Source organism: Charadrius vociferus, unplaced genomic scaffold, assembly GCF_000708025.1.
Source record: "Charadrius vociferus isolate BGI_N301 unplaced genomic scaffold, ASM70802v2 scaffold406, whole genome shotgun sequence".
NCBI lineage: Eukaryota > Metazoa > Chordata > Aves > Charadriiformes > Charadriidae > Charadrius > Charadrius vociferus.
Genome location: NW_009648948.1, coordinates 1,151,733 through 1,165,108, shown reverse-complemented (window position 1 = coordinate 1,165,108; position 13,376 = coordinate 1,151,733). Strand labels below are relative to the sequence as shown.

Below are 13,376 nucleotides of genomic sequence, written 5' to 3'. Positions count from 1 at the left end.
GGTAGCTATAGGCAGGCAAGATAGGGGGAGTGATGGCAACACATATCTACACTTAAGAGATGCCAGAAGATGTTTCTGCTTGGAGAAAGCCGGGTGGGGATCGTGATAACAGAAGATGGAGTCTGGATGCAGAAGGCGAGTCGTGAGCCAACACCACAGGGCAGGTTAGGCAGGTCAATGCGTTTGCAGCTTTTCTGTCATTTATTAGAATCTCCTCTGCAGCAGGGAGGATGGACGGTACCAGCCCTGCCCCTTGCTCTCTGCTCAAACCTGCTCTCTCCAATTCATTTGACTTCACCTCTGAAAGGCGCTGCACCCCTTGAGGCAGCGGGAAAAGAGCAGGCTCCAGCTGGCTGTCTTTGCGAGAGTCAGGGAATCCAGTTGAGGTGGGCTGCACAGGAAAGACCTGAACAAACTGGGAAATAGACTTAAGGCAGGATCTGGTAGATCCAGTCAGTCTCAGGTGATTTGTGACCATCTCTCTCTTGCCTCCTACCCTGATTTGCTTTGTGGGCGGTGGATACTGCTCCCTGCCTTCCACAAAGACAGACTGGAAGAGAGGTACAGCTGTGAAGACCTGAAGGCACAGCAAAATGAGATGGGCCTTTAGGCAGCAATGTGCAAAGAAGGTGGGTGAGGCTGGTGCTGAGAAGAAAGGGTGGGTGATGGCAGTGGTCACCTGCAGCAAGAGGGGGATTGAGATCAATCACCGGCCAAAATTATTCCCTGCAAAGGCCCAGGAAGGTCAGCGACATTGTTTATGAGCCTGTAGCACTTTGGTTTTGATTGGAAAAGACAGTGCAATTACAGCACCTGTTTCGTAAGATCAGCCTCCGCTGAATTTATATAGCAGGCATCAATGAAATCACAGCTTGTTGCTCTGCCGGCCGACGTAGGACATCCACTCTTTGAGGGGAGGGTTCCCCATAGCTACCAGCTTTTTCAGGAAGGCACTGGGCTGTAGCCTGGGAACATCAGGGTGCGCCTCAGAGTATTTCTGCAGTTTAGCCAGAATGCGAGGGAGCCCGACAGTGGAAGCATAGAACATGGGGCCGCCCCTGTGCTTTGGCCACCCATAGCCATTGAGATAAATTACATCCAGGTGTTCTGGGCCTGATGCTATTCCCTCAGCCAGGATGTCAAACCCTTCATTGATGAGGGAAAACAAACACCGCTCCAGGATTTCCTCCTGGTCTATAAAGCGGGTCTCGATGTGATGGGTGTCTCTGTACTGGGCCAGGAAGTTGTGAAGCCATGGATCTGGCTTGGCTGCCCTGCCCCCAGCCTTCTCGTACTGATACCAGCCTTTTCCACTTTTCTGGCCGAACCTGCCATTCTCACACAGAAGATCTGGCAGCGGGCTGTAGCGATGGCCGTGCCGCTGGCGGGCAGGTGTTCCAGGAGGTAGTAAGGCCCCAGTGAGGCCCTGACCCTTTCGAGACCTCCAGCCCACATCCAGCCCAGCAAGATCAGACATTCGGAAAGGTCCTATCTTAAACCCAAAATCTTCAAGAGCCTGATCTACGGCTTCTGGTCTGCTTCCTTCCTCTAAAAGAAAAACTGCCTGTTGAACATACGGGAACATCATTCGGTTCCCAACAAACCCAAAACAATTCCCTACCACCACTCCAACTTTTTTCAGTGCTTTGGCTAGCTGCATAGCAGTGGCAATGGTGGTGGGGGATGTGTGATGGCCATAGATTATTTCTAATAGCCTCATCACATGAGCAGGGGAGAAGAAGTGCGTGCCAATGACCTGCTGTGGGCGGCTCGTGGCAGAAGCTATTTCATCAATGTTCAGGGCTGATGTGTTTGTACACAGAAAGGCCCCTGGCTTGCAGATTCTGGATAGTTTGTGGAATATTTCCTTCTTGAGTGCCATGTTCTCAAACACCGCCTCAATAACTAGATCTACATCCCGCAACACATCAAAGTCCACAGTGAACTGGAGATGTGCAGGGTTATGGAAATCCAGGGTTTGGGCTCCCTGCTCCATTTTCATAGCCTCGCGTTCCAAAAGGAGCATGACAGCTTTTCTTCCCTTGTTCAGGTACTCCAGATTCTGCTCAAGAGCGACCACAGGTATGTTGGCCTTAACCAGAGATGTCACAATGCCTCGGCCCATTGTTCCCAGCCCTAGGGATAAAAGTGAGACAGAATCAGAGACTATGAACAGAAAATGTTACAATTAATCACTTGACAGTAGCAATACCTTTGTATCCCCAGGATAAAAAGCGGAAGCCTATGCAAAATGAGTGGAGCACAGATAGAAAAAAAGAACTGAAGACTGGGGAAAAGGCAGGAGAATTCTCCCTTTCAGTGAGCCTAAATGTTTGAAAAGCAGTAGCATAAAGGCAAGTTAATGTCCTCTCAAGCTTACAAAATACCAGTGGGATTCACTCCGGTGTGTGCAGACCATGTGACTCATGCCTTCTCCCTGCAAAGCTTTATACCTATGGAAACCAGCATCCCTTAAGAGTTAGAACCTGGGGACCAAAGACAGGAGATCTGAGTTTCAGCATCAACCCTGTTAACAACTCATAGCAGGCAGTTTCATAAGCAAGCTTCACCCTGAGGAGATCACTGCCTCTCTGTTCCTGTGAGATGGTCCTTTATGGGCACTTACAGAAGAATATTAGTGTAAGCAAGCACAGCACACCCAGAGATTTTAAGACCAGCAAAGCCCAGACAATTGGATTCTCCCTCCTTCCAAGCTTCCTCCTCGTCCCCTTCCTCTTCTTCCTCTGCACTTCACAGGATAATATTTGAAGCAAACAAAATTCAGCTGATCTTGGACACTGATCTTCTCTAAACTTTGTCTCTAATGTCGTGTATGTCTCCTGTCACCAGGTCAAACAGCATGGAACTAACACAGTGTTCTTAATCCAGATTTCAACATCTTCTATCTCCTTTTTAATCACTCTGGAACATCAGTAGCCTTTTGCTTGCTGTTCATGCTTTCTATCAGGCAATCTCTGCCCACTGGGAACTCTCCAAGTCCTCCAACACAGGCCATTCCTAACTTCTGAAGATTCTCGAAGACACCGTCTTCCTTGTCCAACCACACAGTTAAAGCACTTGTCCGGAATTCCTGTAACTGAGCATCCATTCAAGCTGTATTTTTTTGTTTCTCCAAGATCCACAAATGCGCTACAACCAGCTCATACCCCAGGAATACCAGTGTAGAGATTACTGGCTTGATCCCTTCCCTCCTTCTGAGCCCTTCCACCAGCTCTGCCCTCTATTACATTAAATGAAGCTGCACGCTTACACTTTCCTGTGATACACAACCCACATTATTTATCCTGCTCTCCCACGAGGGAAGCTTTTCAGACTAAGTTAATACAAACTAGTAAGAGAAAGCCAGCACAATTTTACCAGCTTTAGAAGTGCGAAGCATCTGAATGGGAGGATTATTAATATCCTAAATAAAGCAACAACCAGACAAAGTACAGGTTTGTTACAATTCTGTAAAAATGTTTTTTTTTTAATCCCAGGTTTACAAATGAAAGTCAGCTAAACAAATAAACAGAAACAAGGGGATTAAAAATTTGTCTAAATCAGCTTTGTAAAGAAGAGCTGAAATTATGTCATCAGTTAAACAAGTTCCAACAACGAAGGTCAAACAAGGTAGTATGTTTTTCCGGCAAGCTACACACTCTTGGTTTAGTTCTGTGCACCCTCAGCTTGTATATACACAAGACATTTAAAACATTCCCTGCTTAGCCACAAGAAGACAGTTTTTACAGACGTCACTATCTGGCAGTCTGCTTATAAACCATTACACTCCCAAGAAAATGCTTGAGTTCCTTCCTAGGAAATTAGATTTGCTACTTCATAATCAAGTACTACTAAAACCTAATTTGAAAATACAACTAGAATAACACGAATCAGTTCTTAGCATTTCAGTGTCCATGGTTTGCTGACTGAAAAAACCCCAAACATAAACAGCTCCTCCCACTGTGCTCAGAGCTTGGATGTGGCAGCAGGGACAGTCAGAGACATTTTTTTCCCTGTCTTTGGTGAGCTACACGGACTGCTTTCTTCTCAGACAGTGTGGGACCACTTCATGCATACCCACCAAGCCCAGCCTCATCTTTAAGGCTCTTTAGACATCGAGGGTTTGCAGTTCCACATCTGGGTTCTTCATGGCTACCTCTTGAAGTCTTTTCTTCCTTTCCAGGGTGGAGACCTAGGATTTCTCCCTAGAATTTCCAAGCTCTGCTGAAGAAATAACGCACACATCCTGGGCCTTATTAACTCCTGTTCTTCTCAGCTTCAGTCTCATGACTGAAATCTTAGCAGTTCTCTCACAATATGAACACGCTGCTTCTTCCTAAATCAAAACCTCTTCCATGAGCAGAGCTTCTCCAGCCTTCTTTTCAAGGGAAGCTCTGCAGGGGTGTTTGCTGATTCCTGTTTGCTTTCGTCCACACGTAGTATCAGAACTCCCATCTACGTTTTAGCCATGCCATGACAGACAGGCATACATGCTTGTAGTACTTCCCTTTCTAGGCCATGGGAATAGGCTTATAGATAAGATATGAGCTTGCCAAGCTTGTTTCTGACCTACAAAAGCTGTCTCTCAACTTACTACATAACTCTTCAGTGGCCTGTGTGAAACGATGTTTAATGAAGCTGGCAGAGAGAGTAATGAAAGCCCCAAGGGTTTTGTTACATTAGCGCTTGCGCAGCATGACTCCCCTGGAAATATTTTCTAAAACTGGGCTATAAAACTACAGAGAGATTTGGCTATCTAGATGGAAAAGAAGCATTTCTGAGGACACCCCTTTTCAATTTTATAAAGTTGAGTGATCTTGGGGAAGGATATATTAGAGCAGAAAAAAATGGTAGGGAATCATTGGGCGTTACATGTGTAGAAGTCTGTAGAAGAAAGAGAAAGAGAAATGTCGCATGCTCAGCTCAGATCCCACAGACCAAAACATGGCTAGGAACTACTCCAGAATTTCTACTGTATGTACTGTTTTCTTCCTCAATAGTGCTCTCACTTCCCCCGAACCACGAAAAAAACCCTATATTCTTATCTTCCCCACAGGGGACAGTTTTCAGAGCTGTGTTACCATCTTTCATGCCCGAGGGACATCTTTCAAAAGAAGACTGAAATCTGCCTCAGGAAAAAGACCACTGTCTAGCCATCTTGCTTCTGGCCCTTTGTTGTGAAATGTAGCTTTGACATATAAATAAAACTACACTTGAACCCATGTAATTTCAGGCCAAATATGGATATGACAAATCCATTTGCTGGGCAAGCTGAGTGAATAATGACTGTTAATTATGGATCTGCCACATGAGGTGCTTAGAATATGAAAAATCATGCAAAATTAATTGAAGGACTTTAAAAACAAATTTCAAAGCAAATGAACTCAAAATATGTACAAAGCCACTCATGTACAGTCACACACACAAGAGAAATACCGATCAGTGGAAAATATTCTGAAGTATAATGAATATTTGAACTTTAAAACACCAGGCAATGGAAATAATACTTTAGTAAAAATATGCAAAGACTGTTCCAGTTTTCCTGTTAAAGACAATAATGAGCAACTGGCAGTGGCAGACTGCTGCAGACTGGAGCTGCTTCCTTCTCTGTTTCAGGGTAATAATTTCAAGCAGAAATAATGTGATACTCAAGGCAAGCAGCGAGCTATGGGAAGACTGCAGAAGGGACAGAGAAGAACACTTTTTCTGGGTGATGAGGAACCAGAGAAAGTGGAAAGAGATGGGAGCCAAGAGTTCAGAACAAGCAGAAGCAAATGAAATAGGTGACATTGCACGCGGCTGAAGACAGCCAAGGACAGCTCGGCCAAGAGCAGGAGGGATCTCACATCGATGGGTGTTACCGGCTTACCAGTCTTTCAGCGAGCAAACTGCGAAGGCAGCTGATGGGAAACCAGCACCACACAGGAATGATTGCCAGTTCACCAGCAATGCTACCTATCAAGCATACCCACAAAAATGATAGGTCATCCTTGATGTTGAATCTACATTAAGACATGGTCAGCAAGCGATGCGCCAGCTCCCTCCAACAAGTTCCTGCTAGTATTGGACAGACAAGGGAGCCCCAAAGCAAGGCTCCACTAGCATTCATGGCACTGCTTCCATACCCTAAAGGTCCTCTGTGCCTACGGAAAAGGTACTGAAGGAGGAGGAAGTCAGCCTGATCTCAGTTGCTTCCCATTGTGCAGTGATAAAAGACGGAAGGAGCAACACAATGCAACATGGTTTTAGCGTGTGAAACAGCACGGCACTGTCTACTGGAAAATGGGGTCTGCATGACTTCTGACCATCCAAAATGGATGCAACATTTCGCTCTGACTGCCCTCCTCTCTGTAGTGAAAATAGAGAGAGCTTGAATCGCCTAGGTAGACTCAATACTTACATAGATGAGCAGCACTATTTTAAAAGGTGTCTGTCCCTCAAAAATCATCCCTTGGATTTTGATTTCTGGTGCTGCAAGAATGTACTTAAGATCAAGAATGTGAAATTACCAGATACTGTACAGTATAGTACTGGATGGAGAATGACTTTTTGTTACAGCAGCCTGAAAGAAAAAATACAACTGTGTTGGCGTGATCTATGCCTGTCTCTAACAGACTTGCAATTTCACTGATATCAAAAGGCAAAATAGGAGGAAAACCTTCCAGAGGAAGAAGAAAAAGCACTGTGGGGTGGCAGAAAGATGTGATGGAAAGCAGTGGCACTTAATATGGTGTGGGATTCAGCGTTAAAAGGAGGTGATCAATAACCTCCAAAATAGAAGATGTCACTCATCAAATGAAATATAACATGAACAACTAGCATAAACAAAGCGCGCTAGAATTGTGGGCTACAGGGGCTGTATTGTTAGAGCAGTGGTTCAGAAAAGGCATTAGGAGTCTTGGTAAGCATTAAGGCCCTGTGAGCACTGATAAGCTTTAATGACCCTGATCAGCTACACCTGGAGCCTCCACCCACACCCACTGCTCATGGGCCTCAGAGCCTCATTTAAGCTCAGACCTGGGCCTTTAGCCCCTTCCTAAGCTAAGCTGGAGGAGTTGCAGTGTTTTACTGTGGCTCTGCCAGGCTATGAACACTGTTGATCTAGACCACTGCAGACTGGCTTCCTAACTTTGCCTCGGACCTGCAGCATCATGTGAACTTTGCTGGATCATCTGTACTTCCATTAGATGCTGGCTGTGATCTCTGGAGTGGTACCCGGCTGATGCAGTGATGGCAGGGCTGCCATCGAGGGTGACCTCGGCAGGCTGTAGAAATGGGCTGGTAGGGACCTCATCGAGTCCAGCAGAGGGGAAAGTCCTGTACCTGGGGAGGAGCAATCCTATGCAACGGTATATGCTGGGGGCTGACTGGCTGGAAAGCAGCTCTGCAGAAAAGGATCTGGGGGTCCTGGTGGACACCAAGTCGACCGTAAGCAGCAATGACTTTGTGGCAAAGGCTAATGGTATACTGGGCTGCATTAGGAGTCTTGCTGGCAGGCTGAGGGTGGTGATCCTTCCCCTTTACTTACCACTAGTGAGACCATACCTGGAGTACTGTGTGCAATTCTGGGCTCTCCAGTAAAAGTGTGATGTGGAGTTATTGGAGTGAGTTCAGTGAAGGGCCTCTAAGATGACTAAGGGACTGGAGCGTGTCTTGTATGAGGAAAAGCTGAGAGATCTATGACTCCAGCCTAGAGAAGGCTCGGAGGAATCTCCTCAATGCATATAAATACCTGAGGGGCAGGTGTAAAGAAGACCAAGCCAGACTCTTTTTGGTGGCCCCCAAGTGACAGGACAAGAGGCAATGGGCACAAACTGAAATACTGGAGGTTACATCTGAACATAACGAAACACTTTTTTTACTGCAGGGGTGACTGAGCACTGGCACAGGCTGCTCAGAGGGGCTGTAGAGTCTTCATCCTTAGAGATACTCAAAAGCTGTCTGGACATGGTCCTGGGCAACAGGCTCTAGGTGGCCCTGTTTGAGCAGAGGGGTTGGGTGAGATGACCTTCAGAGGTCCCTTCCAGCCTCAAAGATTCTGTGGTTCTGTCCCCCTAGGAGGTCTTATTGTCATTGGCTCCCCATGCCTGGGATGCAGCTGCTCCCTGCCAGTAGATAATTAACAGGATGTGTTGAATATTCCTAGTATAAAAGTTGGCTGTTACCTTGAGCATACTAAGTAGAAGCAAGGAAGAAACATCTTGGTACCTGGTCTTAGCATAATTACTGCTGGAGTACTGTTCCCACTTTGGCTATGCATGCTTTATGAAGTGTTGAAAAATTAGGGGAAGTTCAGAGTCATGAAAATGACCAGAGTGTGACAAATTGTGCTCTGCCCCAAAAGGATCAGTGCACTTAGTTTATTTATTCTGCAAAAAGCATGGGTTAACTTGAGCATTGTTTGCAACCAGCTATAAAAACACTGAAGCTTGGGGGTAGAGGCTGGGGCAATTTCAGACCAGAATTTGGAAACTCGTCTGGAGATGGGAGGCGAATACTTAATCCAATGGATGGGAGATGTAGCCCAGCTAGTTCAGTTTGGAAATAACATACGGGTTATGTTTCTACTAGAAACTTTCAAATGGAGATTACATTTGTCCTTAGAATTCCCTCTAGTTCAGTTACAGCACCAAAATAAGATGATCAGATCTAACCAGCCCTTCTGGCTAAACTGTCATTGACATTGGGACTTTGCAAATGTATTATTCTGGCATGATTTATCAGTATCCAGCAAAGAATACTCATTCTAGTCACCTGAACATTCCTACAAGACTTCAAACGCAAGCCCTTTCTGCCAAAGCACACGTTTCAGGACTGACCTGTCTGGGACTGTATGTGTCCAAAGTACTCTGCTCTTCAAGTCACATGATAACCTTTGCAATAATTCGTGTCTCTTTACCTGAATGCTGCAACAGCCATGGCTCCTCCTCACAAGGTTTGTGGACCAATGTTTAAAAACCATTTTCATTAAAAATATGGCATGGCAGCTAATGAAGAGAAGGGAACTTCCAAAAAACAGTGTTTCTGTGGCCTGAAATGAGCTTTCACAGAGCTCCTATTGCAGAGCACAAGAGGCTTGAGAAGTACCCAGGAAAGAGCAGTGTTGATCTGGTGAGCTTGCTCTGAAACAGAATGGATGTTTTCCAAGTGCTCCATTACTTATCTAACCATTTTTGAGTGCTGCTATCAACAGGCAGAGCTGAAAGATACTTTTTTTTTAAATCTCAGCAGTGCATCAAAGGTTTTATTTAAATTGCTCTTATAAAAAATTAATGAAGGCATTATCTTGCTGGGCTACAAAATGGCAGGAGTGGATCCCAGTGAGATGAAATCTTCTTAAAATACAGCTGTCAAAACATTTTTGTATTAATATATCCCTGAGTGACTCTGTGCACATGCACTTGCAGTACAGAACTAGACCAGGAGGAGGAGAATTTCATGCAAACCTGCTTATAACATGGAACAAAGCCAGGACTCAAACCAGCAGTATTTAAAAGGGAACAGGCTGCTTATGGTCCTAGATGAATCTGTCTCTGAAGTGAGAGAAAATTATTCCTCCAAAGAAAGAGGTGGCAGTAGGTAACAATCTAGTGGGATGTGACTTGCCATCTGAATTTCTGAGCTTACCAATTCACTGACAACTTCCATCCTTGGATGTCACCTGTGGGTGTGGAGTATCTTTGCCTGTGATGGGTACCACTGACTTTGGTGAGTGACTAGTAGGGAATCCCACCTCCGCCTTATGCCATGAGTAAAGCCCAACTGTACTCATCCCCCTCACCTTCAACTCTGCTGTTAGCTGTGCAGTCAGCTACCACAACAGCTTTTTCATTTCCTTACCTATCACAGCTGCTTTACGGATGGGCTGAGGGGATGCACTTTTCCATGAAGCTCCAGTGGGTGTTGTCCACTTCTGCACTGCTCTCTCTGCGAAGAAAGCATACTGCAGTGCTTGGGCCTGGCCCGAAGTCAGCAGGACGTTAAACAGCTCTCGCTCCTTCCGGACTCCATCTGCAAAGGGCTGTTCTGTGGCGGCTCTGACTGCCTGGAAGCACAGCTCTGGAGCCAGGCACCCGCGGGCCTGTTTCTTCACCTTCACAAGAGCCTCACTGAGAAATGCTTCCATGTTGGGCAGTTTTGGAACTGGCTTCAGGCTGAGCCTGCGGGGTCCCAATGGCTGGCCTGGGGGTAGAAAAAATGGAGTTACAGAACAAAGCATCCATATCTGGAAGACTACAGATTTTCACCCCTTTCTACATAGACTGTGAATGCAGCCTACCTCTTTTCCTCCTAAGCTCACTGCATTAGGGCTTGCATGGCACAGTGATCTGGGTCTAGAACTAAAGTGTCTGACATTTCTATTTAGCTTTCTGTTTGCTCTGACAAGTACAATTTTTCAGGTCCCTTCTCAGATTTCAAAAAAGCAAGATTTCAGTTTCAAAGAAGTAATTCTCTCCTTCCTTTTCTCAGCTACAGAGAGTGCCTTGACTTCTCCAGTTCTCTTAGTCTACAGTCCCAGCTGCCATGTTCATAGGGCTCTTTCTATAAGCTTCAGTACTAAAGTTTTCCTCCGGTATTATTTAGTACTTGGTGCCCAATCAACTTTGCTAGCCAGATGCACTCCAGCCAGGGTCCTGATCCAGGCATTTATAAGAGACTGAGAAATATACCCTGACTTTAATTCTTCCCTGACAGCAGGAGTCCCTCTAGTCACTTTGGGACTAACCAAGAGGACAGCTCATGCAGCATGACTTGGGGAGCAAGTGAATAACAGGGGAGAGTTCATGCTTCTGTGTCAGCAAGGGGTGAATCAAGCAGCCATACAAATACATGAGGCTCATTACAGACAGGTTGCTATGGTGATACCTAGAAAGGATTTTAACTGAGAGAAGTTAGTTACATTTCAGATGCCAGAATCCTCTCTGTCCTTTTTTTCAGAAGTACAAGCCTTGGTGCCTGCTAGGGAGATCTGTGATCTGACCATACTTCAGGCTGTTCCTATGCTCTTAATGGCAGCTTGCCTCAGTAAAGACCATGGATGAACAAGATCAGAAATTTAGAATGTATCCCCTTAGTATTTCAACAATATTCCACATCCAGATCATTAACTAACTGCGTAGCAATGTTACTGCACTGACTGCTGCAGTGATGTTCCCAGGACTTCCACCGAAGCAGGATGATGGGTGGGCCTCCTCTAATGAGAACCTTATGCTGAGAAGCCCTCTGGTATACAGTCTCATTACCATAGCTTCTCCTATATGAGCACACTCCCTTCACGGGTGGTGTATTGCACCCAGGTCCCCTTTTTCTTCCTGCTGTCTGAGTTAGGAAAGTGCCAGTGCATCAGCAGAAGACTCAGGAGCAGGATGCTGAAGAGCAGGAACAATGGCAGCACTGCAATCATGGTTGCCCAAAGAACATGTCCTGACTCCAGCTCTTCCTCCAAGACCAAGCAATGTTTAAGAGGAAATAGAACCATGAGTTTCCAGGATGAGTTAAGATAATGATTTCCTGAAACAATGGTCTTTAGAGCTTAGACTTTTTAATTAAGCCTTTTAGAGAACACAAAAAGATGAATACTCACTGTGTAAGTAGCTTCCCTTGTAATGAGTGTTCATAAAAATGTTTTCACATTGACCGTGAACATACTTTGTATCTGCCAGTACTGCAGGACTTAGGATAATGTCCTTTTATTTTGGAATCCTGTGTTTCTCCCGTAAATGTATGCTTTTAACCCAGATATGCTCTTTATCCACAGTCCTTTATTTAGGATTTAAATAGTAGGTTTCATTTCAACACAAGAGGAAACCTCAGGTTTGTCCCAGAAAGCAGATCTGATGGCCGGAAGGCTGCTTAAGACTAGGCAGATCAAGAGACTTCATATGACATTTCTGATGTGTAAAGGACTAGTAAAAAAGGAATACTACTGGGAGCCTTTAAGCTTGGTCTTCAGATAGCAAATAGTACTTGTAAGCACAAATACTGATGGGGGACATGAGGCTCAGTGAAAAAGAAAAGGAACTCTCCTCAGGGTCCTGTAATAACTCTTATTTAGCTGTAAGCTAAATAGTTTTGCTAAGTGTTTCTACAGCATCTCCATGCAGTGTCTTTGCTTCTGCAATGCTAATAAGAATCAAGGGCATATTTATGAACAGGAAAAAAATGATCTGAATCCAAACCTAGGAAGAAGAGATCAGTGTGGGATTTTGCAGGAATATGATGAACAGTACCAGACATCAGTGCTGCAGGAGAAAGTGTCATCCATGCCATGCAGCTAACACAGATACCTGCTTTGTTTTACTAGGGTCTGTAGTCCAGGTGGCACAAAGGACAGATCAAATTCATAAAATTTCTATTGGCAAAAGAAACATGTAAGCATGAAGTATCAAATATTGTGCTATATAAAGCAAAAAAAAAAGCATCACAGAGTTGTAAACCCTTGGGATATTACAAGACTCCACATGAATTTCTGAGAAACAAAGCTGAAATGGGACCCCTGCTCCTCAGGCTTGCAGTGGTCTCAGGCCTGCCAGAGACAAGTCCAGTTTATGTCAGATCTCTCACAAACTCTCATTGTGTCAAAGGGGCACTTTGCTAGACCTTCTGTCTAAAGAAGGTGGCAGCCAGAATCACGAGCCCTGGAGAGAGAGATTAAGATCTCTTTATTGAACATTTTCCCAGAGATGATGCACTAAAGGCTCTTGCAACAGTAGCTGAAAGCTTGTCTCCATTTAAAGCGTGCAATTACCTAACAGCAGTATCTGTTACTCCTTTGGGTTTTATGAGACTCAGAAGAAACGCATGCTTCCTCCACAGTTCCTCCTAGTGGTTTACAGTCAGAAACTCATAATCTTCTTTCCATGCAGAGTCTTATACCTGTGGGGCCTGAGCTAGTCTAAATTGAACTGATTTTCCTTGGCTCCTTGGTGCAAGCCATTGATGCTTTTGTGCTCTGAGAAGATAAAGCAGATGTGGAAGGAAAGCAAGGGATGATTATAGATGAAGGGAGAGCTTCAAAGAAGGGTGCTATGCAGAAGACCAGCAGACTTTTTTTCCTCCAGCCAAGGAAGACTACAGCAGGCCAGCAAGAAGTGGGCAGTATAAACTGCAAGCTACTGTCTGCCACAAGCAATTACAGCAATTTTTCAATTTTGTGATGCCATCAGGTGGACAAATTATGAAATGCAGCTTTGAACGAGTGCAGTGATTATCAAGCATATTTAATGAAAGAACATTTTCATTGTCTCCAAGGATCTAGCTCCTGTCTTTTCCTTTTAAAAAAATGCCTTCAAAAGTAAAGATAATTTATTTTGCCTAAAGAAGGCCAGGAACACATGCTTGCTTTCTATCTGCAATATATAATTACTGTTCTCAAT

At 44.8% G+C, this 13,376-nt stretch overlaps 1 protein-coding gene across 1 annotated transcript in view; it reads right to left on the bottom strand.

The window, feature by feature from the left end:
* Positions 1–865: 865 nt before the first annotated feature.
* The window catches only part of EHHADH (enoyl-CoA, hydratase/3-hydroxyacyl CoA dehydrogenase), a 71,946-nt gene continuing 59,435 nt past the window's right edge, over positions 866–13,376 (bottom strand). Inside the window, exons 7-8 of the mRNA XM_009887384.1 lie at positions 9,841–10,182; positions 866–2,136 (exon numbers count right to left, since the gene is read on the bottom strand). Coding sequence (XP_009885686.1) covers positions 866–2,136; positions 9,841–10,182 — 1,613 coding nt within the window. The remainder of the gene's footprint in view (positions 2,137–9,840; positions 10,183–13,376) is intronic.